Source organism: Euleptes europaea, chromosome 8 (assembly GCF_029931775.1).
Source record: "Euleptes europaea isolate rEulEur1 chromosome 8, rEulEur1.hap1, whole genome shotgun sequence".
NCBI lineage: Eukaryota > Metazoa > Chordata > Lepidosauria > Squamata > Sphaerodactylidae > Euleptes > Euleptes europaea.
The window spans coordinates 69254628-69280895 of NC_079319.1; the positions used below are offsets into that span (position 1 = coordinate 69254628).

General features: G+C 42.9%; 2 protein-coding genes across 2 annotated transcripts; both read left to right on the plus strand.

Moving 5' to 3' along the window:
• Window positions 1-1669: 1669 nt before the first annotated feature.
• Window positions 1670-8775, plus strand: LOC130481715 (glyoxylate/hydroxypyruvate reductase B-like). The gene is made up of 5 exons (XM_056854484.1): window positions 1670-2054; window positions 5127-5298; window positions 5992-6170; window positions 6375-6471; window positions 8604-8775. Exons 1-5 carry the CDS (start codon window positions 1670-1672, stop codon window positions 8755-8757), a joined length of 987 nt encoding a protein of 328 aa, XP_056710462.1. The 3' UTR covers window positions 8758-8775.
• A 2889-nt stretch (window positions 8776-11664) lies between these two features.
• On the plus strand, window positions 11665-26012 carry RBFA (ribosome binding factor A). Its single transcript, XM_056854955.1, has 7 exons — window positions 11665-11882; window positions 13882-13939; window positions 14990-15157; window positions 17219-17331; window positions 18725-18809; window positions 22034-22107; window positions 25616-26012. Exons 1-7 carry the CDS (start codon window positions 11665-11667, stop codon window positions 26010-26012), a joined length of 1113 nt encoding a protein of 370 aa, XP_056710933.1.
• Window positions 26013-26268: the final 256 nt, after the last annotated feature.

The window sequence follows — 26268 nt, forward strand, 5'->3', positions numbered from 1 at the left end:
ATCCCAATAATAGACACGCTCAGGCAGGGGCAAATCCTAAGCAATGCTAATTTATTAGGAGCACAAAGACAGATTAAAAGAAGCTGACCACCCCACGGGCAAGCGAGGCTATTAATGGGGTTACATAGATGAGCTGAAGTATAAAAACATTCTAGGCAGAGGAAGAGCAACAAGGCGCGGAAGCCGTGTGGTAACGATTCCCAGAGGATGAAGTCATAATAGAGATAATTACATTTGTACACAGGATCTGAAGCCTGAGAACTCAACCTTAAGCGCCAGCCAGCTCCTGACCTTGACAGGGAGCCAGCCTCTGGCCTGCACCTGGCAGGTCTCTACTCGAGCAGGCACCAAAGGCCTGACAACCTTCTGCGCCGAGTTCTTTACATTGTTTTGTGTTGAGTTGAGTTGTATCAACCCATACAGGTTCTTGTGTTGTATAGCCTCCAGGTGGTGGCTGGAGATCCACTATTACAACTGATCTCCAGCCGATAGAGATCAGTTCACCTGGAGAAAATGGCTGCTTTGGCAATTGGACTCTATGGCATTGAAGTCCCTCCCCTCCACAAACCCCGCCCTCTTCAGGCTCTGCCCCCAAAACCTCCTGCCGGTGGCAAAGAGGAACCTGGCAACCCTACCCAAGTGGCTTTTTTGAGCAATGTTGTCTAATGTGACACCCACCCCATGTTCCAAGAAAATGGGCAAGGCCATTGCCCAATAGGGCTAATGGTTGGCAGGTGGTTCCCACCTTGAAACAACTGCCTCTTCAGGGAGGATAGGTAAGCCACATGCCTCATGTTAGGGATGGCAAACCACCTCCAAAGGTTTCTTGCCTTGCAAACCCTATGGGGTCGCCATATGTCAGCTGTATCTTGATGGTGCTTTCCACTACCACCGATCCTTTATTCAAGGGACAGGATATTTTTTCCTCCAGACGATTGGTAACTCTAGGTAAAAACTGAGCAATATGGCAACCCTAGTCAAGGGGCAGTCTTGGATAGGGCCTCCTCAAATTGTAGAAAGTTACTATCCTGTTCATGACCACGAATCAAGGTGAAACAACAGGTTATGGCTGCTTGATCCTTTCAATTGACACGTTTCTGTTTTTAACAAAACCACAGCCTCTGAAATTATGATTTGACTGAGGAGACTGGCATAGGAGGAGAGGTTTTTAACCTGTGTTCCTGCTGAAAGTCATCAAAGCAGTTTATGGGTAGCCATTTTAAACAGAAAAACTGTCTAAAGGAAAAGGGTTAAAACGCTTCCTCCCTTTCCTCAACAACCTTTCCAGATTCTCTTCCCCTTTAAATCATAATCTCAGCTGGTGCATTATATATATATATATATATATATATATATATATATATATTATATACATACCTTGAAACAAGTAATATTGCTAGGCTTGCCATCCTCCAGGTGATGGCTGGAGATCGCCTGCTATTACAACTGATCCCCAAGGCGATAGAGATCAGTTCCCATGAGAAAATGGCGGCTTTGGCAATTGGAATCTATGGCATTGAAGTCCCGCCCCTCCCCCAAACCCCACCCTCCTCAGGCTCTGCCCCAAAAATCTCCTGGTATTTCCCAACCCGGAGCTGGCAACCCTAAATACTGCACATTAGTAAATCAAAGTTTACAATGTTGGGTATTGTTTTATATTTTATAGACCATGGCAAAGCAAAATAGTCGTCCATACACACTGATCAACGTTATAGGAGGCAATGATGGAGTCTATGAAGATCATGTCGAGTTCCTGGAGAAACACCTTACGCTGATCACCATGCAGGAATTTCTTGAAAACCAGCAAGAACTCAGTCAAAAAATCGAAGCAATTTATATGTGGTGTAAAAAACCAAAGGCTACCAGAGAGCTCCTGCAAAGTTTGCCGAAGTTAAAGGTGATTGCAAACTCCGGTGTTGGAGTGGATCACCTGGACTTGAAACTGATCTCCAGCTTCGGAGTGAAAGTAGCAAACACCCCATTTGCAGTGGCCAGTCCTACAGCGGACTTTGGGATAGCTTTACTGCTGGCATCTGCTAGGAGGCTTGTGGAAGGTACAACAGAGTTTCCCATTCAGCTCCCCTTTCAAAATAACATTATAGTTTCACAGCTTGGGCCCAATGCAGTGTTTCCACAGATGGAACAATTTCCACCAGTGGAGCGTCACTTTCTCACTGTAGCCTAGGGTTGCCAACCTCCAGGCACTAGCTGGAGATCTGCTATTACAACGGATCTCCAGCCGATAGAGATCAGTTCCCCTGGAGAAAATGGCTGCTTTGGCAATTGGACTCTATGGCATTGAAGTCCCTCCCCTCTCCAAACCCCACCCTCTTCATGCTCCGACCCAGAAACCTCCAGCCAATGGCGAAGAGGGACCTAGCAACCCTACTGTAGCCCCATCTCCCCCCATTCTGTTCCTGGAAGTCCCCTGGCCTCCAGCAACATGTGAGGGGGACATTTTGGGCTTCAACAGGAGGAGGCAGGTGAGAAAGTTGACTTCAGGGTTACATTTGTGGAAACATAAAGTCCTGGCAATAATGTATTGTGCATGTATTACTGTGGTTTTAAAAAAATAATCCCACAGCAGTCAGATAAGGGAATTTCTGAAGTCGGCTTTTCAGTGTAAAACATTTCCGAAGAGAAGTCAGGTCTACAGCATATCATAGTCTTTCAAAACACCCAACACACCATTATGGTCTCTTGAATTTGGCAGTCTGTTCTGGGAAGAAACTTTCTCATACACAAATATTTGAACTACCTTGAACCTAGCCTAGGGTGTGAAAGCTGGACAGTGAAGAAAGTTGATAGGAAGAAAATAGATTCCTTTGAAATGTGGTGTTGGAGGAGAGTGTTACGGATTCCGTGGACTGCCACAAAAACAAATCAGTGGGTTATAGATCAAATCAAGCCTGAACTGACCCTAGAAGCTAAAACGACTAAACTGAGGCTATCGTATTTTGGTCACGTCATGAGACGACAAGAGTCAGTGGAAAAGACAGTCATGCTAGGAAAAGTTGAGGGCAGCAGGAAAAGAGGAAGACCCAACAAGAGATGGATTGACTCAATAAAGGAAGCCACAGCCTTCAATTTGCAAGATCTGAGCAAGGCTGTCAAAGATAGGACATTTTGGAGGACTTTCATTCATAGGGTCGCCATGAGTTGGAAGGGACTTGACGGCACTTAACACACACACAACCTAGCCTAGAAAAAGAAGGTAGTTATGTGATTAGAGGTCCATGTGCACACAAATCCCAAAGCTTGAGGGGGCTCAAACTACTGTCCATATTTCTTTTGTGTGTTTATTGCTCTGTCTTGCACTGACCTGGGTTTCACTGGGAGCCATCTGGGCAAGTCTGTGGCTCAGTGGCCGTGGCTCAGTGGTAGAGCATTTGCTTGGCATGCAGAAGGTCCCAGGTTCAATCCCCGGCATCTCCAATTAAAAGTACTAGGCAAGCAGGTGATGTGAAAGACCTCTGCCTGAGACCCTGGGGAGATGCTGTTGGTCTGAGTAGACAACACTGACTTTGATGGGCCAAGGGTCTGATTCAGTGTAAGGCAGCTCCGTGTATTCTGTTCATGTGTTGTTTGGCATTAGTCCAATTATGGTGCTTACACTGCAGATTCCATCCATTGCGTTGCAACAGCCCAATGTCCGTAGGAGTGAGGATGTATCAGCACAGGTGTTGACTGAAGGGTGTGATAACTTTCTCCTACTGGAAGTTTAATGAAAAGTGATCGACACCCTGATTTCAAAATATTGGTGCTAGGATTTCTGGCCACAAGGCTGATATGGAAATTCCGGCACTAAGTTTCCTGTTCTGTGACCGAGGGTTGGATCCTGCGAGCTCTTTCGTTCAATCTCAACAAGCTTCCCTTCTTACTACAGCTCCCATCCCAAATGGCTTTTGTCCATGCAAATCCCATGATGCCCAGCACAGCCACTAATGGAAAAGATGTTTGGCTTAAACCCATAGCACAGAAACTGTTGTATCATTAAGTTAATATGTGACTACTATTCTTGGAACGAGGTTTAAAGTTAACCTCCATGTTCAGGGGAAAAAATCACAAGCCAGTCCTTCACTGTCAATACCAGGGATGTTGAACTCATTTGTTACGAGGGCTGGATATGACATAGATGTCACTTGGGTCGGGCCGGGCCATGCCAGCCCAGATTGGGACTTGGGGGGTGGCTGCCTTGGCTGGCTCTCGGGCTCAATAAGCGCTCTCAATGGGCCGGATTTGGCCCGCACGCCTGAGGTTTGGCACCCCTAGTCTATACTATGTCAGACTGCAGAGAAAGGAATGCATCTTTGCTTTCGTATGTTTTTTAAAGCCTCTGTGCATATATAAGATACCATAGCAGGGGGAAAGGGTCTAGCTTAGCCTTCTTCCCAATGTGTTTTTTAATGCAGAGTTTTTAATTAGGGGAGCAGTCAAACAATGTGACTTCCTGCCTCCAAGCTGGAGTCAAATGACGACATGGATCACAAGATTTTGTGGAATATACAGATTAATAGTTCCATGTTAGTCTCTTGTGTTGAAAACCCAACTCAGTTGCCATAAGTCAGCTGCGACTTAACAGCACACACAGACGAAGATGCAGTCCTCTCTCCCGTTTCCTTCCTGAAAAGATTTGATGACAGGAGCGGTGAATATCTGTAACTCTTCTCTCGACGTGCACAAACTGCTGGCAGGAAATCGCAGATTTATTTGGGATGTATCCTACCATGGTTTAATTTGAGCCAGGACACAGCCTTTTAATTTGTTTTGGTGCTATGCTCTAGCTCTGGAACAGGTGAAGTAACAGAGTGCCTGTGAGCATGCGCTGAGTATCTTTCCTTGATCACTGAATAACTGCAGAAAGTCTCCGCATATCTTGGGGATAAGAGAAAGGGCTTTGAATCTGGGAGTGTGGGCAGATTTGGGCCCCTGCACTTTGATTTTAGACATTCAGCCATGGATGGAGTCTTGTTGCTTGGGAATGCAGATCACAACTGTTAAATGCAAAGCAATTTTCCACACTGATTTCCTTGTGGGTGTGGATTGCATGCTAGACCTTTGGAGCATCGGTTGATCTCTGAAAACACCACCGACTGTTTCTCACTTGTATATGTTTTAATTTCTAGGTTATCAGATTGCAGTTTCTCCTGACACCAAATACTTTAACGTTGACTGGTTGGGAGAGGAAATCAATGGTGCAACTCTGGGTATCATTGGAATGGGACAGATCGGCTATATGGTAGCCCAGAGAGCCAAAGCTTTTGAAATGAACATTCTGTACCATAATAGGAACCGTAGGTAAAGATTTCTCTGATCAGATTGTAAATGCGTAACCAGTTTGTACTCGCAGCTTGTACTCCTGTGCTAACTTCAGTAACTGCTCATTTCTATAGCATCCAGATGAACACAGATGCATTATGATTTAATTATTTCTCCTTCTCCCTGGAATGTATGCTTCAAATCTATATTTAGTTATTTATTTGCATTAGTTATAGTCTGCCTTTCTCACTGAGACTCAAGGCAGATTACACAGTAAATTACAGTAAATCAATGTAACCAATAGGGTGAGACATCTAATAAGCAAGGTGATAGGACTAGGATTACAGAAACATGAAACAAAGGATACGTGACACAATGCGGAAAATGGTATTGTATAGGTAGAAATGCAGTGAGAGCAATATAATACATAGAATATTGTTGTTCCACATATCCTTTCCATTGTTTTAACCACCACGATGAACAGGTGGTCTGTTGTCAATTTCTAAAATCTGTAGTTGGCATAACATTTTGGCAGATGACTATTGTTTGGATCTGGCCCCTCCTTGTAACTTCTTTCAACATGTTGAATATTCAGGTCATGTGTATATAGACATACTACAAAATGTTTTCAAAGGTAGATTCTCGTTGTAACTATGTCAGAAAATGAGTTTTTTCAGTATACCAATTAACTCACTAACTGGCTAACGAGAGCTGTATTTTGCTTTCCTACAGAACAGTGGATGAGGAACAGGCTGTTGGTGCTGCTTATTGTCAACAGAAGGAAGACTTACTCCGGCAGTCTGACTTTGTGATGCTGACTGTGACCCTAACACCCCAAACACACAACTTGATTGGGAAAAAGGAGCTAGAGCTCATGAAACCTTCCGCTATACTCATCAACATCTGTAGAGGTATAGTAAAAATGTCTTGTTCCTTACTGTAAGGAGATTTTGTTCATTGTAATGAGGTTTGAAAATCATTTCTGGCGATAACAAAAGACTAAATATTGAATTCATGTTCTGCCTGGAGAAAATCTCAACTGCTGGAACATTAACATGCTGCTAATCATTAACTCAATGATACGGTTCAACAAACTTATTCTGCTTTTAATTTAGGTCAGGTGGTTGATCAAGATGCCCTGGTGAATGCACTCCAAAATGGAGTTATTAAGGCGGCAGCTTTGGACGTGACCGATCCTGAGCCATTGCCCAGGTAAAAAGGATTAAACACTAAATGCTTAACCAACATTCAGAACCAATACTTCCATGTGTACATTTGGCTCAAATTACCGTTTGGGGCATTATTTATCCCAAATGTATTCTAATGCCTCAGTGACTCATCTGTTTGTTATGGGATGGATCCAAAGTACCATAACAAACAAAGTTAGGAAGAATTTTCTAACAGTTAGAGCGGTTTCCCAGTGGAACAGGCTTTCTTGGGAGGTGGTGAGCTCTCCTTCCGTGGAGGTTTTTAAGCAGAGGTTAGATGGCCATCTGTCAATAATTCTGATTCTATGACCTTAGGCAGTTCATAAGAGGGAGGGCATCTTGGCCATCTTCTGGGCATGGAGTAGGGGTCACTGGGGTGTGTGGGGGAGGTAGTTGTGAATTTCCTGCATTGTGCAGGGGGTTGGACTAGATGACCCCGGTGGTCCCTTCCAACTCTATGATTCTACCGCATGCACAGTGATGCTTATGGAATGGGACTTTCCTGCAGCCCCCCTCCCAGTGCAGCCCACTGAATCCAGCCTCCCCTTCTGTTCTTGGGAATCAGGGAATCTTCACAGACATTGGAGGGGGGTCATATGGGTCTCTGCAGTGGGGGGGGGGAATTGGCAAGAAAGGTCCCCCCCCCGCCAAAAGAAATGTCATTCCATTAATGTTAGTGCTGTTACACTAAAATAAAACACTTTTGGATCAAGCTCACTAGGCCATTTGCAGCAAAACAACAAAATGTACATTTATTCCTAGTTAGTTTTGGCTATGGCAATTTAATAAATATTCATATGGGCTACTTATGTGGCTGCACACCATACTACACCAGCGTGGTGTAGTGGTTAAGAGCGGTGGACTCTAATCTGGAGAACCGGCATTGATTCCCCACTCTTCCACATGAACGGCGGACTCTAATCTGGTGAACCGGGTTGGTTTCCCCACTCCTACACATGAAGCCAGGTTGGTGACCTTGGGTTAGTCTTAGAGCTCTCTCAGCCTCACTTACCTCACAAGGTGTCTGTTGTGGGGAGAAGAAGGGAAGGAGATTGTAAGCCGGTTTGATTCTCCTTAAAAAAGGTAGAGAAAGTCTGCCTATAAAAACCAACTCTTCTACTACATGTACCTTCTGCATATGCACTGAATTTACTTATGTTACCTGATGTAGTTCTATTCCCGTGTACATTGCTGTGAACTCTCTAAGCAAGGTCAGAATATAAATGGAGCAGAAATAATAATGTAATGTGTGATTTGCCAACACCCAGCTCACATCACAGACTGGAATACAGGTATTCCCAAACTCATTTTAAGACTTGGATCTGACCGTAGGTGTGATACCTGCATCAATGAAGGACATACTATAGGCTGCATCTGAACTAGGCCATTTTAAAAATAGAATTTACCAGCATGCTTGTAGTAGTGGCTTCACTGGAGCGTGCCTTACTGCAGTTGATCCATACAAGGGTGGTCCAGCTGCACAAGCAACTCAACTGGTTCTTTGGAAGAGCTATATTTGTTGGGGTGCCAATGAAGGAGGGCACATTCCATGTGGAGCATGCACAACTTCCTGTCTCACCACAAGCATCCCATAAGCCCATAAGGGATCCTGGAAAAAAATTTCTGATTTTGTGGGGATGCAAAATACCTTGAGACATACATAAAGAAATAAAGCACTTAATGACGGTAGTTTGGAGCAGTGGACTCTGATCTGGGTTTGATTCCCCACTCTGCCACATGAGCGGTGGAATCTAATCTGGTGACCTGGATTTGTTTCCCTACTCCTGCACAGGAAGCCAGCTAGGTGACCTTGAGCTAGTCACACTCTCTCAGCTCCACCTACCTCACAGGGTGTCTGTTGTGGGGAGGGGAAGGGAAGGTGATTATAAGCCGGTTTGATTCTTCCTTAAGTGGTAGAGAAAGTCAGCATATAAAATCAATTCTTCTTCTTCATGGCTTTTGCTAAAGCAGCCCTGTACACTCAGTTTTCCCAGTCCCTCATACAACTTTGAAACAACCAATAATAAAAACCTATATTAATTGCATTTCACCTTTGTAAGACTATTAAGACTTTAAAAGGCAAAGGTTTCTATTAAAATGTTATGTACATTTCTGCCATTTCCTCCCCCCATCCAGAGACCATCCTTTGTTAAAGTTAAAGAACATCATAATAACACCGCACATTGGAAGTGCAACTGTAAAATCCCGTCGTCATATGATGATCAGCATGGTGGAAAGCATCCTGGATGGTGTGAACGGTCTCCCGATCCGTAATGAAGTGCATGGGTAAAAAGTGCTGCATGTTTTGCTGGTAAAACAGCAGTTCGATGGGCTGGATGCTGCCTCAATTCTGTGCATGGAAGCATGACTCCCCCTCCCCTCCCACAGCAGCTGCAGAAGCAATGTGGGAAGGGGGAGTGGGAGGGCTGCCTGCCATAGGAGAGGGGAATTCCTCCCCTGCACATGCAAATCTTTTTGATGGGATCCGACCCCATGTAATTATTCTGTGTCTTGTCTCACAATTATAATTGGAAAAGGCTATCTTTGATCTTTAGTTTCATTGTAAAACGGGATCTACATGTGTAGTCCTCTGGGGTGTTAAATAAGAAAATAAACAAGCTATCTGGTGTACTTTCTTTGATTCCTTCAAAAAGTAAGTCCTTTGCAAAACAAAACACAATTAAAAAAAATGGCGCAACTGGTTTCATAGTATTGATTATCAGTGTAAACCTGTAATATTCCCTTGAAGGTATTTGTGCTGTTATGTTCCACATACTACCGGTACATACAACCATAAGTCATGTGCTTACTATTTGTGGAGAGTAATGCGTTTTCTCAAGTTCAAAATATTATACGTTGATGGGACAAAAACAGCATTTGTTTATACAAGAAACAACAGATGGTGGTGCCTTTTAGTGGCTTGCATTTAACAATCTCCAAATACAACTGTATTTTTTGCTTTTTCTAAACAAACATGGTAGCCAGAAACATGCTTACCTAAACAGAAAGCTGAAATTGAGGGTTTGGAGATGCTTAGGGTTGCCAACTTCCAGGTACTAGCTGGAGATCTCCTGCTATTACAACTGATCTCCAGCTGATAGAGATCAGTTCACCTGGAGAAAATGGCCACCAAACCCCGCCCTCCTCAGACTCTGCCCCAAAAACCTCCTGCCAGTGGCGAAGAGGGACCTAGCAACCATAGGGATGGTGGAGGGGGGAAATTCAGAAAGTATAATTAGCCTGTTGCCCAACCTTACATCTTGAATAAGAAGTAAGTTCCACTGAGATCTGCCTTGTTGGTTTGGGGGAGGGAAAGGCATGTTAGAAATATTTTAATAAAACATGCTCCCAAGTAAATATGCACACAATTTCTGTCTTAATATTCAGACACTAAAACCAGATACGCCCCTTATTCTTTTATGAAAAGATAGAGACACGTGAGAGCCGAAGGCTGTGATTCCTGGCCATGTGAGGCAGAGGTTGGGCAGGGTTTGCATCCTCAGGTACAGGTTATCGCTTCCATAGGGGATACTGAAAAATTGTCAGAGTCTGGGAAAGAACAGACGATAGATTTAGCATTCTGGTCAGCTCTGAATCACAGATTTGGGTGGATTAATGGCTCCTATTAGGAGATCCTCAGCTTATGCTCCAAACTGCCAAATTCTGCTCTGTTGCTGTTATAATACGCAGAACTTTATTAGAGAATGATTGTTAGAATATTTTACAATGTTATCAATTTTAAGGTGATAATTTTAACCAGGGGTTGTTTTTATTGATCTCACACCTTTATTTGTATGGGCAGTCTGTAATTCTGCGGTGCAAAACTATTGAGTCTGAAAATTTTGATGTGCTGGCATGTGATTGTTCAGTTGACCATATTAATAAATTTGATTTGGGTGGATAAATAGAGGTAATGGGGATTGGTCTTCCCTTTCAGGTGGCTGGAAATTTCCTACCACAAGTACCTAGTATATTGGCCCATGTTGAAATCTTTTTAGATGGGGAGTTGGCTCCCTTGAACTCTGATATTGACCTCTGAATAAACATGATAGGATAGTGCTGGAGCTACTAAATAGTAATACTTGGAGAAAGATAAGTGGATTGACAGACAAGAGATCTCAGGTGGGTAAGGTTGCCAGGCCCCTCTTCACCAACGACCAGAGGTTTTTGGGGGTGGAGCCTGAGAAGGGTGGGGTTTGGGGAGGGGAGGGACTTCAACGCCATAGAGTTCAATTGCCAAAGCGACCATTTTCTCCAGGTGAACTGATCTCTATCGGCTGGAGATCAGTTGTAAAAGTGGGAGATCTCCAGCCACTGCCTGGAGGTTATAGAAAAAAATACAGTACTGATGACAATAGGCTGAAGAAAAAAGTCAGTACAACTCACTGTATTCAACAATTCATTAACAACGTGCTAACAATAAGACAGCCACAAAGTGCAAAAATTACACAGATTGTATACAAATATAGTTATTTACAGTATAGTTATCACAAGCATAATAGCAATCTCCAATTAACCAGGCAACAGTCTATATCCAAGGCAAAAGAAGAATTCTTCAAATCCAACTGTGGACGACAATGTCATTTATTCTGACATTGTCGTCCACAGTTGGATATGAAGAATTCTTTTGCCTTGGATATAGACTGTTGCCTGGTTAATTGGAGATTGCTATTATGCTTGTGATAACTATACTGTAAATAACTATATTTGTATATAATCTGTAATTTTTGCACTTTGTGATTGTCTTATTGTTAGCGCGTTGTTAATGAACTGTTGAATACAGTGAGTTGCACTGATTTTTTTCTTCAACCGCCTGGAGGTTGGCAACCCTGCAGGTCGGGTAGCCGCCTGCCTCAAAAGGAAAATCCCCAAACGAAAAGCCACGGGACGCCTTTTACAAAGACCAGCCAGGAGCACGCAAAGAGCGTGAAAGCTGTTTTATGCTCCAGCACTCTTCGTCGTGCAGGACTTATTCTTTTTACAAGGGCACCGTCCCAGGCCGCGACCTTGCAGCCCCTTTTCAAGCTTGGAACGAGAGGCAAAGGCGCCGTGGGGCGCGATGCGTCCGGCGGCCGCCAGGGGCGCTGCGCGGTTCCTTCTCTCTTCCCCCCCCCCCCGCCGTCGCGACTCAGCCGCGGCCTGGCGGGGCCCGGCCGGCGACTTCCGGTCCGCGGAGCGTTCGGCCTTCTTCGCCCCGATGTGGACCGTTAGAGGCGGTTGGAGAGCCGTTGCCGGAAGCCGGGCGGTCGCCGTGCACGGGGCGGCGGCTGCAGGGCGGCGAGGGCAGAATCCCGCTCCCCTCCGCGTGGATGGAGGCCTGTTCCTGCCGGGCTGCCCCGGGTGCCGGGCTCTCCGCTCCTCCGCCCCTCTCTGCGGCTCCAGGAACCTGCTGAGGAAGCTCCTCTACAAAAAGAAGTAAGTGGGGCCCCCCTGAACGGCCTGGATAGGGTTGCCAGATCCCTCTTCGTCCCCGGCGGGAGGTTTTGGGGGCGGGGCCTGAGGAGGGCGGGGTTTCGGGAGGGGAGGGGCTTCAATGAACTGATCTCTATCGGCTGGAGATCAGTTGTAATAGCAGGAGATCTCCAGCCATGACCTGGAGGTTAAGAAGTAGCACTTGTACTAAAATAGTCAAGCTTAGGGGAATATATAGTACCAGGCTCTATAAATTACACACAAACTAATGATATGTAATAAAGTGAATTTTAGTGCAAGAGTCTTGGCATTCAAATAGGAAACTTATAAATATTACTACGAGTACAAGACAATACAAAAATATATATACAAAACAAAGTCTATTTCTGTCTTGTCGCAAAGCCGCCACTTTCTCCAGGTGAACTGATCTCTATCGGCTGGAGGTCAGTTGTAATAGCAGGAGCTCTCCAGCCACGACCTGGAGGTTAAGAAGTAGCACTTGTACTAAAATAGTCAAGCTTAGGGGAATATATAGTACCAGGCTCTAAATTACACACAAACTAATGATATGTAATAAAGTGAATTTTAGTGCAAGAGTCTTGGCATTCAAAAAGGAAACTTATAAATATTACTATGAGTACAAGACAATACAAAAATATATATACAAAACAAAGTCTATTTCTATCTTGTCGCAAAGCGGCCACTTTCTCCAGGTGAACTGATCTCTATCGGCTGGAGGTCAGTTGTAATAGCAGGAGATTTGTTTCAGTCCTTATATCCCTCCAACACTAGATATATGCTGCTCAAGATCAATTGATCAAGGAGCCTCTAAGGGATAAAAGGAAAAAGGAAAGGAAAAGGAATAGCAGGAGATCTCCAGCCACGACCTGGAGGTTGGCAACCCTAGGCCTGGAAAACTTCCCCCCCCCCCCAAGACGACGCTCCTCCCATTGCTTAAGAAGTGTGTGATGGGCATTGTGCAGCACAGATGGGTTTTGTGTGTTTTTGTTTTTCTTTTCTGGGTAGCCCTTTAAACCTGTATGACTTGAGTGCCTCTCTTGGTGGAGGATCTGTTCCCCACAAGGCCAATCAGCGAGAATAAATTGTGGAACTCCCTGCCCCAGGATGTGGTGATGGCAGTCAACTTTTAAGGCTTTGAGAGGGGAGTGGGCATGTCCATGGAGGAGAGGAGAGGAGTATCCATGGCTACTAGTCAAAATGGATACTGGTCATGATGCATACCTATTCTCTCCAGGATCAGAGGAGCATGCCTATTATATTAGGTGCTGTGGAACACAGGTGCTGCTGCAGTTGTCTTGTTTGGGGGCTTCCCGGAGGCACCTGGTTGGCCACATGTGCGAACAGACTGCTGGACTTAATGGACCTTGGTCTGATCCAGCATGGCTTTTCTTATGTTCTAATATTATGTTTTTTAATCTGGTTTGATATTGCAAGTCAATTTCAGTAACGTGGAGGCCTCTGGCCGCTTTCTCCTCTTCTGTACTACTTATCGCTAACTGGAGTGGCTCCAAATTCTGTTACCTAGAATAAAGCCCTATTTTTTTTAATCTAAAGTAATCTTACTGCATTATCAGTATGAGCTTTTGTGAGTTACAGCTCACTTCCTCAAATATGAATTATTTGCATTTGTTTACTTCATTTATACCGTGCCTTTCTCCCCAGTGAAAAATTCTCCTATCTGAATTAGCATATCTTCCTCAGAATATTATCATCTGCAGTCCAAGATAAAACTGACAGTTTGGGAAGTAGAACAGTTTTTCAACCAGCTGAGGGTCAGTTTCCCACCCAAAGACATGGAACTAGTAAATTATTTTTACATTAAACATTCAAAATAGCTGTAGCCTTGTAATAATACATTCCTGAAATGGCCTCATTAAAACATGAATGCTGTATTATTTACTGATTGAAAGGGCATTGTATCCAGTGTGTTCAGCTGACTGTTAACTTTATGCATTTAATATATTTTTTCTTTCTTCAAAAGGAAGAAGTTTTGGTATGATAATCCTACATTGGGCTCCCATCTGGTAAGAACAGGCAGAGTTTTAAATGTTAAAACCTGTAGTGACTGTAAGCGGTCCCTAATCTTTAAATCAGTGGTCTTAAATTTATGGGTCAGGACTAGGGTTGTCCGCTCCAGGTTGGGAAATACCTGGAGATTTTTGCGATAGAACCTGAGGAGGGCGGACTTTGGGGAGGGGAGGGACTTCAGTGCCATAGGAGTCCAATTGCCAAAGTGGCCATTTTCTCCAGGTGCACTGATCTCTGTCGGGTGGATATCAGTTGTAATAGCAGGAGATCTCCAGCTATTATGTGGAGGTTGGCAACCCTAGTCAGGACCCACACTTATGTCATAGAGCCCTGCCTGCTGGCTTGGAAGCCTCTGTAGAGCTGCCATGTTTTTGCTGCCTTTTGGAAAGATCTGCTAGTGTGGTTACATAGCAAGCAAGGGTGCCAGGGCTCCTATTTCTTTTTTTATGCATGGTGGGAAGAGCGGCAGGAAATGAGATTCTCCAGTGATGGAGATCTCCATGGCTCTGACCCTTTGCTTGTTCCTCAGTACAGTACACTTTCTGGTGTCTGGCTTGTGTTTCTGTCCCCAAAACACTTTGTTCGGCTACCAGCAGCCCCTGCCTTGACATGGATGAAGGTCATAACCCTGGCTCCCCCTCTTCAGTCACATGATTCCTGATGTCATGTGCTTTTAAGACGATAATTTGCTTTTATTGATCTTACACCTTTATATGTCTTTGATTCTGCGGTGCAAAACTATTGAGTCTGGAATTTTTGATATGTTGGCCCATGATTGGTCAGTCAATTGTAGTAATAAATTTGAATATGATGTCATGTGCTCACTGCTCTGATCAGGAAAGGTTGAAGACCACTGCACAAGAAATGGAAAAAAGTAAAGACATGGATTGCCACTGACATCCTAGTTAAGTGTACTTAGGACTGTGGCCTTAATAAGCCCTTTTCTGAGCAACAGGGAGCATCAGTGCCCTCATTTTTTATGCCCTGAACTATTTTTAGAAGTTGTCTATGACTACATACAATGTTGAGTTTTCCCATGCAGTCTGTTGTTTTTTTTACAGCCAACCGGCTTGAACAATGTTTTAAAGCATACTCCATCAAAAGTTAGAAAAGAAGAGAGCATACGTAAGAGAACCCTAGATGTTCTGTTGTACAAAGCTGTGAGAGATATTCTGAATTCTTGTGAGGCTGGCGAAGAACTTTACAATCTCAATGTAGAACTGTCTAAGGTAAGTATGAAATAACTTGAAATATGTAATTGCCTGTCCTTCAGGCAGCTCTGCTGAGTTAACCTGGGGATCTTGTGCAGTCAGAAGGCTGCCCAGGAGAGGAATAACATGGTGTCATGGTTTTATTTTGCAGTTCTGAGACTTGTAATTCAAATGTTTGGCTTTTTTGTGCCATAGCGGAAAACCTATTAGTTGGGTTTAAAAGGGTCCCAAGAATTGACAAACATGTGATTTTTGTATATACATTGTGAAATCCAAGACTGCAGTTTGAACTGCCTATTGGCAAAATAAAAATTACAAATGTAAATATCTTATCCAACATAAACTTGTTTTTGTAATCTTTGGGCTAGTCAGAGAAGAATCTTTAGAAGTGGTTTCAGCTTTGCCTTGAATCTGTATTTTGCAGAGTCAATATAATTCTTTTTTTAAGGTTTCTGCATAGAAAATTGTTAACTTAGATGCATTTCCACTCCTGTATGAGCTTGCATTTGACTCCTGACTTTCAGTTCTGCACTCTGAGCTACTGAAGGGAATGGGTATATATTACAGAAGTTAGGCTTTTGGCTATGGAACATGTCTTGAATGTATCTTATGGCTCTTTTCCCCCTTGAATTGGGTTTTTAATGACTTAGAACACTCTGTGGTTTATGGAGCACCACATTTGCTATTAGCATCAACCTAAAGAGCCGCATGACTTCTGCATGCCCTGCCCTCCACCTACCAAACACACACATACATATAAGACATGACTACTAATATTAAATTGATAACTATAACCTTGTTTAATGACCAGAGTACTTTGAACATGTAGAGTTATCTCTCTCCACCACTGTTGAACCTTAGCCAGCTCTTGTATATGTTGCACAGGGGAAAGGGCTGCCTTTTCTGCCTTCCTGCTCTCTCTCCTTGGCATGAGGAACAGTAGCTCAGGCCAGAGGCTCTTGGAAATGAGCAGCCTGGCCTTGAAGAAAGGAGAGTAAAATCAAAACCACCCCTCTGTGGTCAGCTTTCTCTTTTCCTGGGTGGCTGCCATGGTGGAGGATATTTATTCTCTCTTCTGTTTGGCCTGTTTGCTGTGATCTTGGCAGCTGGCTGGGTGCCAGGATGTGACCGCAGAGGCTGCAGAGAAGGGTAAGGGTTTGCTGGAGTGGATGGGCCCTTTATTTCCATCCCAAGCACAAGGACCATAGGTCCAGGAGGCTGGAAGCTTCCTCTAGTCCCTCCAGTGGCAGCTGTTTTAAGGTATAACCGCTTGCCAACCACAAGCCCTACCAGGTAGTGGCTTTGCTGACTTTCCTGGAACATGGGTGGGGCAGGTTCTGCATTGGGGAATGCTGCTCAGATGAGCCACAAGTGGCATATCAAAGAGCCACTGAGTGAGTATCACTGAAGTAGGAAAAGATGACATTGCTGCAGGAATGAATCTCTTAATCATCTGTTTAGTTTAGTTTTTAATCTGCTTCCATACAGCAACAGTTTTCTTTTGCTCTGGGAATATTCTGACTTTTTTTTCTGGGTTTCAAATGTCAAGATTATTAGGTGGATGGCTCTGCGACTGAGGAGGAATATTTTTAATGTAAGAAGCTCGTAAGAGTTCCGGATGCCAATTTTTTTGGTTAAAAATGCCTTCATGACACTTATCGTAAGCAATTTTGAGTGTACCTAGTTTCTGCTGAAATCATGGGTACTTAAATTACACTGAAAAGAGCTTGGATTCTGTTTTTATCAATGGAACTAGGCTGGGCCTAACATTTTGTGAACTTTACCTGTGTTATGGAAGCCCTTTTTAATAATAATACCTCTGCTCTCTCTTGTACCAGAGTTCTCGGTTAACCTAAGCTGTTTCTCCATTGGTTTATACCCCCTTCATGTATTAGTAAAATTTAACTCTTCCCCCTCCAACTTTATGATAGAATTGACTTTTTCTCCAGGCAGTGGTGATGATAGTCACTTCTTCACTTCCCTATTTATAACCGAGATTGTTCTCCGACCTAGTCCTTCAAAACCGATTTCTTAACCATGTAAAATATGCATTTGTAACAGGTATTTTGAATTCCGTAGGGATCCATGGCACCAGATTTTTCAACATGTCGTATGTATTGGAAGATTACTGGTGATAGAGAACAGGATGACCGAATTGATATGCTTCTGCAGAAGAAGGCTTCGCATATAAGGTACCACCATGGTGTTACCCAGAGATGGGAAAAGTTAAGACAGAGACTGAGGGTCAGTGGCAGAGAACTTGCCTTGTATGCAGAAGGTCCCAGGTTCAATCCCTTGCTCCTCCAGTTTAAGCTGGCTTTCTCTGCCCTAGTTGCCGGAAAGGTGCTACCAGTCAGAGTAGATAGTACAGGGCTCATTAGACCAGCGCTCATTAGACCAATTCTGTATAATGCACCTTCATATGTTCTCTGAAGGCTGTTGATATCATCTTTCTAAGGGCTGGAGCTATGAAGGAACTCCATGAAGGAGCTAGAAAAGATTCTGAAGTGTAAGGATGTGTCACGTTAATCAAGATCAAGTTAATTCATGCCATTGAATTCCCTGTATTACTCTGTATGGGTGTGAAAGCTGGACAAAGAAGAAAGCTGATAGGAAGAAAGTAGATTCCTTTGAAATATGGTTTTGGAGGAAAGTGTTACAGATACCATGGAATGCCAAAAAAAAAAAAAATCAGTGGGTTATAGATCAAATCAAGCCTGAACTGACCCTAAAAGCTAAAATGACTAAACTGAGGCTATCGTACTTTGGTCACATTATGAGAAGACACAAGTCACTGGAAAAGACAATCATGCTAGGAAAAGTTGAAGGCAGTAGGAAAAGAGGAAGACCCAACAAGAGATGGATGGACTCTATAAAGGAAGCCACAGCCCTGTTTGCAAGATCTGAGCAAGGCTGTTAAGGATAGGACGTTTTGGAGGACTTTAATTCATAGGGTTGCCATGAGTCGGAAGGGGCTTGATGGAACTTAACACACACACCTACACACAAGGGCTGGAGAACTGGAGCTAAGAATACACTGTCTGCTCTTTCACCCAGATGGATAGCATGCATTTTTGCACGTACAATCTCTTTCCCTACACCTGCGGACAAAACTATGCACTTTTAACACAAGCAAGTCTGTTCACGGTTACGTAGCCACACAAACTCACTTTTTCATACCCACACAAATAAAAAGTTGACCATCGTCTTTTGCATATCTTCATACTTGAATTGCTACTTGGCTGGGGTTTGTGAGGACCGAAGCTGCTGTGTGGAATAAACAGGAAGGGTGTGGCCTGTTTCCTGTGTCAGAAGCCCACTTGAGCGATGCCTTTCCTGTTAGCTGATGTGGCCCCGTAGAATGGGGCTGGGCACAGGTAAAAATTGGAACGGGTCCATCCTAATCTTTGAGAACCATCAATCGTAGTTCAATAGATTACTTAGATGAATGGCATTTTGCTCCTTTTTTAAAACGGGAGTTTCTTCATCTGGTTTCCTGTTTAGACATTGTTAACAAACATTTCAGCTGATTTAAAGATGGTAGTTTAAACGCTAGATTTTTATTTTACTTTTTTGTTTTTGCAGGCACATTCTGATTACAAATCAGGTCAAAGGAAATGTTCCTCCAATAGTATTTGTCAGAGACAGAACAGATGCTGCAGTACAAGAGGTAAGGAAGAACACATGTAAACATTGGATTGGATCCCGTGACTTCCTTTCACTAAGTGAGGAGTCTTCCAGTAGAGCAGGGGTGGGGAACCTTTTTCCTGCCAAGGGCCATTCGCACATTTATAACATCTTTCGGGGGCCATACCAGGTGTAGATCTCCCGTGGGGGGGAGAGGCTAGGGTTGCCAGGTCTCCAGCCACCACCTGGAGGTTGGCAACCCCAGGGGAGGCCACCCAGAGAAGGCCTGCAGGGCGCCCCCACTCCCCCCTCCCAGGTGGGAGGGCAGCCAGCGGTGGGCCCCAGAAAACGAGGCGCCAGGGGGGCGCAGCCCACAGTCAATTGGCAAGGGAGGAAGGGAGGAAGGAAAACAGAGAAAGAGGGAAAGGGAGGGGGAGAGAAAGGGAGAAAGAAATGGAGAGAGGGGGAGAAAGAAAGAAAAGGATGGAGGGAAAGAAAAAAAAGGACGGAGGGAGACAAAGAAAGAGACAGAAAAAGAGGGAGGAAGAGAGGGAGAGAAAGGAGAAAGAGTGACAGAAAAAGAGGAAGAGAGAAAAGCCTCCCCCCCACACACACACACCCGCGCATGCCGGCCTGCGCGACCGGGCCCCAGCCACCCCACCTCCCCCGCCCACACACACACACCCGGCGGCGCACGGAGCACCAAGCAACCGGGCCCCAGTCTCCGTGCACTCCCCCTCCCAGAGCTCCGCGGCAGGATTCCCGGAGCTCCCGAGGGCCACAAAAAATGTCCTCGGGGGCCGCATACGGACCCCGGGCCTGAGGTTCCCCACCCCTGCAGTAGAGCAAGATTCTTCACTTAGCAGAACTGGATCTAATGGATTGTTGTTTATTTATTTAAAAGTACTAAAGATATGTTCATAACAACATGAAAAATACAGTATTGCTATAACACAGCGCTTGGTAAGTTTCCGGGGTAGCGTACCCTGGATGGGATCGAGGGGAGGGATGTCTCTTTAACTCTCCAATTGCGTTCCTTCCTGAAAGCACCCCACCAAGGTAAGATGGCCCTCAATAATAATACACCGTTAGGCACGGGGCATGCCATTGGAAGGATCACCTCTTCCTCCAGGCACACATGAAAAAGGCTTTCTGCACTTGCTCAAAGTCTAGGATTCCTGGATCCTGGCCAGTCTTGTCTTTTCTGAAAAACAGGAAAGAGTTTATACTTAAAAGCCCCAAAGGAGATTGAGGCACATCTGGATCCTCAGCGGCCTGTTACAGCTCTCAACCTATATAGGCCGTATAGAAGCCTATAGGAACATATGGAGCAGAAGAGTTTGTAGAATTTTCCTATTAAAAGTTCATAGTACAGCCAGTTAGAGGCTTGTCTTTCAGTAAAAAGTGGACAAGCCTAGACATTCTTTTGTCAAGGACTTATGTGCCAGAATTATTATTGCACTCTCGTATCTTTGTCCTTGGATGACTACACTTTCAGAAATATTTTTTCCTTTGGTCTTTCTCCTTGTACTCTGGGGATATTTATCTGGTAGCATTTTTATCCAGTGGTAATTTTGCTAACTTACTTAATGATGTAATATAATGTTATATAGGATTTTAAGGTTCAATATGAAAGAATTGTAGTAGAATGTTAAGAGAATATTCATTTTTATCGTGTTCTTTAGGAGATGAGAATACTGGTAAAATTAATAATTATAGAGACATAACAAAGACACAAACTGACTGTTTAGTGTATGTGGTCATGATCAGCAGGTAGGAACTCTCTATACGGTAACATCCAGAAAAACTGCTGCCACAGGAAACATGCAGCAGTTGTGTGCAGACTCAGAGTATATTTTTGAAGATCAGATCAGATAAGCTGTAAAAATGAATCCTGCCAAGGGCAGAAAGATTCCTATCTTGAAAGGATATAAAAGAAGGACCCTTCTATCCTAAAGAGAATTGCAGGGCTTCCTAATCTTTGCGTAGGTTGGATGCTCATGGATCTCTCCATCCCTTGCGTGGGATGTAAGCTTTCAGACCTTGATCCTTGCTTGTATTGAGGCTCTTAGAGCTTTCCAGTTCTTTGGTCTTTGCATAGATCAGAGGCCTCTCAAACAAATGGAGGGATTCATAGATTCAGTCCTTGCATGGGCTGAGAATATTCTCTATATAGGCTCAGGAACTCAGTCCTAGCATGGACTGAAAATGTTCAGAGATTTCTCTAGCCTTTGTATATACTAGAGATTCTCAGACTCCAACAACAAATGGAGAGTCTTAAAGGTCTACCCACCCTAATCATGTCCTGGGGACTCTCAGATCTCTCTAGTCCTGATAGACTGGAGAGTTTCACAGATGAAATGTTTGGGTAAAGTATGCTTACTTATTCTTATGATATTCTAGATACTTTGAATTAAGATGCTTTTAACTAAATCAGATCTTATTCATTGACCTAACCATTTTTACAAGACTTCTGTAACTGTCATGTTTTCTGAATGAAATATTATTACTGAGTTAAGGTTTAAAACTATCATATAAAAGATATAGAGATTGTTTAAGATTGCTTGCAACAAGAACATGTTTAAGACTCCTAATGTCTGAACTTTTGTAACATTTAAAGACTTTGTAACCATCTACATATATACGTACTACATTATGTTAACACTGTACATACATATACATATTTTACATATTTTTGAAGCTATTCAATAAAAAGCTTACTTTGGTAAGAAATTAGTCGAGTCCTGTTTATTAGGTGTCTAACTGAATAAGATAACATGCTTCTTCTCAGGAAGGGGTCGATTCTAAGAGCATAGGCATTGAAACACACTGACCTGCTTTAGGCCACACAAATGCCCCCTTAGAAACATTGGGGAAAACATTGGCTGCTGAAAGTATTGGTGATTTACTAAGCCCCCCCATTAAAAAGGTATTGGTCATCCTACCAAGTAAAGGCCAATTTTAGATGCCTTTATGCTGTTTCTTGGCTTTGTTTGTCTACTTCCCAAACAAACGTGCACTTAATTTTTTTAATCTCCTCCGAGGGATAGTAAAGATTCCTTAGCTAAGGTGTGTCATTGAGGGAATTCCAGATCAGTTGGTATCACCGAAAATGTTTTCAGACCCACTATTGTATGGAATTGGTAATTTGCATTTGATGGCACCATGCCCAAAGTAGGGGTGACTGGGAATATGTATTTTCATCTAGATTTTATCAAGATGGCCTTATTTGTGGGCATCTAAAACTTTGTGTTGACTTTATTGCAGATTGAGAGGTTATTGGCAATTGCAGATTTTGGGCCTGAAGAAGAAGAAAATGAATTGGATCAAAATGACCTCAGGTAGATTTTTAAAAATAACAGTATAGATCCAGTAAAAAAATGTCTGTGTGTGTGAGGAAAAACAAATTTAAAATATTGTGAAGTGTACTTTTGAATTGGATCTTCTCCCACTTCATTATCTTTAGAAATTAGTCATAATTGTTTCTTAGGAATCATTTGCTTTAAAATATGCTTGCCTAATAAACTCTATTTCATACTGTTAAACAGGAGTCCAGAAGCTCCTGTGAGTTGTAGTTTGCCTCAACAGATGCACTGGAGTATATACCCTGGCATCATTTCATAATATAAAACACTGATTTGACTGAAGCCCTTGAGGGTTTTGTCTTGGCAAGAACAATTTTTAATGTCTTTGGATGCTCCTGTGAGTTGTAGTTTGCCTCATCAGATGCACTGGAGTATATTCCCTGGCATCATTTCATAATATAAAACACTGATTTGACTGAAGCCCTTGAGGGTTTTGTCTTGGCAAGTACAATTTTTAATGTCTTTGAATGCTCATCTTTCAATATTATTCACAATGGAAGTAATTCATGATCCCTCGCAGTTCATTCCTTCACAGAGTTATATCCTTATAAGGCCGTTGACCTCAGTTGATTTAGAAAGTTGCAGCTCTGTTTAGGATTGCACTGTCCATTTTGCTGGCTTTGCTGAACTGGTCAACCCCTGGCATAAAGTCAATTTGTGACAATGATGTACCAGTCTTGCTGTCATGCTTGTGTGTACCTTTTCGGCTCCACCCCCACCCGAAGATTGAAGACTTTCTTTATTTTGGAAGTCTTAAACTCCCGTTTGTTATAACATCCGAATGCAGGCTCCTGGACAAACTGGCATTTGCTTCTGTCATACAGACTGGATTCTAAACCACGGCTTAATCCAAGTTTACAACCCCAGTTGTAGGAAAGAAACACATTTTCAGTTCATCCAGGTATCTGCATTCAGGCATCACAAGATATCAACTATAAAGATTTCCAAAATCAGGAAATCCTCTGCGCAAAGGAGAAGGACCGAGCAGCCATGAAAGCAAGACAGATTCCTGTCCATTGTGCATAGCCTCTAGCTGTGACATGTGCAACCATTACCAAGCATACTGAAAAAATACGCTGATGAACAGTTGATACTAACATCAACAGAATGGTTCTGTTTTTCATTGGAGAGCATTTTTGCTTAAATACATTGTCATGAGTTTTTGGGTGTGTGTGTGGGGGGGGGGGTTATAATGCAGAACTTGGTGGGTACAGGTCATTTTCTTTCCTGGGCAGTGTGTGATTCTTGTGCTTATGTACAATCAGTTTGGGGTACTGTGGATTTTTAGGATTTATGTGTATGTGAAATGTCAAGCCTCAGTGTTAGGGCACACTCCCAGCCAAAATTAAGCGCTTTTAATGCCCTCTAATTCCAGTGGGAGACATCTAAGCCCATGGCGCTCTCTCATCCCCTCGAAACAAATTGGACTTAATAGCTGAGACTATAGCTGTGTAAGAGTTGACAACTTGATGGCAAAATTGAAATATGAGGGGCTAACTTTGCATTGTCGTGGTTCGGGCCGTTAAGTGCCTACACTCTTAGAAAGGACCCCTTCCTGAGAAGGAATATGTTATCTTATTCAGTGAGACACCACTAGACCGGAATCAACGGTTCCTAGAAACTTGTTATGGTTCCTAGAACATCTCTTGAACACGCCAATAAATTTATAATACTGGACAAGAGTAGAAGTATAATAAAAACACATTGATTTACATTATATAATATATGCTTTTGGTTTCAAAGCCTTAAAATATCATATAAGGCTAGACATTAGTCTTAAACATGTTTGTGTAACAAAATGTAGCAAGTAATCATTCACAATATCTATGCCTCCATAAAGGAGTATCTTAGTCAGAATATACTCATAAAGTATTCTTAGTCAATGCACTTTCATTCAGAATATAAAGTTACAGAAATCCTGTCAAAATATGGTTAATTCTTTGGAAAAAGATTTGGTTAGAAGCATCCTAACTTAAATCATTCAAAACATCATAATATTTCAGTGCAGAAGACACACTATACCTTGCTGTGTCATCTGTAGTCCTTTAAGAATCTAAGCTCTTTGAGAACATATGAAGTTATCCCAGAGTATCTGTTTTTTCTAAGTCTTGAATCCTTTAAAGACTTCTATTAATATTCTTAACTTATGAAGAAGACCTCTGATCATCGTTAAGATCAGGCATTGTATATGTACATGCTATGCATGTTCTTTTTAGTTTTAGACAGCAATTCTGAATATATAAATGTGTCAAATTGTTATGCTATGTGTTAGCTTAAAGCTGTTTAAAGTCTCTCTGGCTGTAGAGAGTTTTGTATGTGAACTTATGGTTCAAATCTGTGTATCCGCTGTACAATGTATCAGCATTGTGCATGTCTCCCAGAGTACAGAGAGTCTCCTTTCACTTCAGGAATATCTCTGGTCTCTTGCTCTGAGGAGGTTCAGAAGTCCCTCTGTTAAGTAGAGGACTTTCTGACACTATCTCAGAGGTCTAGCTATTAGCCCTGTGTTCAGGATGCTCTTTAGCATTGGTAAGCCAAATAGGTTTAGTTTGTAAGAATCCATAAATCCAATGGACTCTCAGTATTCCAATATATGGAAAGATCACTGCACTTAGATTCCCATTCAAAGGATAGGAATTCTAAGGGTCTCTATCCTCTTCTAGGAATAGAGCAGTCTCACAAGAAGACTGTAAGTAAGATATGTTGAAATATCCAGATCTTGATACTTCAAGATAACTCAGAGAACTGCTTCCACGCAAGGATCAGAGTCTCAATGTTTTACATCTCAGGCCTCTGAGATGGAGAAATGTTACATCAGACAGCTGCAGTCTGCCAGCAATAACACTCTGAAGTACTGGCTATCTTGCTCTGTCTTATATACACTTCAGTTCAGTGTTATCTGGCATATGGGTGCACTTTTGCACCTCTGGAGCCGGGGATAAAACATCTTTACATTGTAACATGCAACCATCTGATTAGTAGAAAATATAGTCTTCAGCAAGATTTACAAAAAGTAATGATTTTCCTGCTTTTGAGATATGAGGCTATAAGATAGCAGGATTTTCCTGCTCTTAAGATATAAACAGCTGACAGCTGGTAGCTGAGTCAGGAAGGGAAATTCCAGATACATCCTTCTAGTAGATGATAAAAGGTAACTCTGTTCTTTCCCCTTTAAGGATAAGACCAGGGTAAAATAATTATTTCCTGAAAGGATTCAGTCAGCTTATTTTAAAGACATTTGCATTTTATAAGCTGATGCCAGTCTTTTCATACTGCAGTTTTGTGGTTCAGTTTGTATGTTATGTTCAAGCTCTACATGGAATTAATTCTGCACATGTACACAAAATACCATAATTATGTCAGAGACTGTGACAGCATTATGTGCAGTTATGCCTAGCAGAGCCTGCATGCAATCTCATGCTTACTTGCAGAGTATCAAATAGGTTATGGTGATAGTTTATCAGACTTTTCCCCTTTCTTGTAGCAAACAAGGATCTGGCAAGACTCCTGTATCTTTGGACACCTCGGATTCTCCCATCCTCTCTAACCTGTTTGGAATTGATCATGAAGATTTAAATAAGCAAATACTTGAATACAAAACAATGAAAAAGGACAAGGAGATAGAAGGGGTTGGATTGTCGGAGCAGCAGCAGGAGCAGCTGGCTGAGATACGGAAGCAAAATAAACTAAAGAAACTGAGAAAGAAGAAAGCCAGGAAGGCTTCTGATGCTATCACACCTGAGAAATATTTAATTGACAAGTACAATGAAGATTATTGGGACAGTGAAGATGAATCCCTCCAAGAAAGTGAACTGGAATATCAGTTACAGGAAATAGAAAATGAGCTGGAGGCAGATAATAGAAACACAAAGCTTAAGTGAATTTGGGCGTTGGGGAAACCCCATGGCTCAGTTCAGAAACTGTGTTCCTGTTTCACGGAGTGTGAATGGACCAAAGAACCACTTCAAGCTATGGTTTGAAGGCAATTCCTGGCTAATATCATAGCTTGGCCGGTTCAGATGCACAGTGCAAACTGTGGCTATGCAAACCAAAACACTGAGGAAGGAATGCGTGCACAAGGGAGTTGGGGAGAGAACAGCACATTCCTGATCTTCCAGAGCATCATTTGGAAGATCA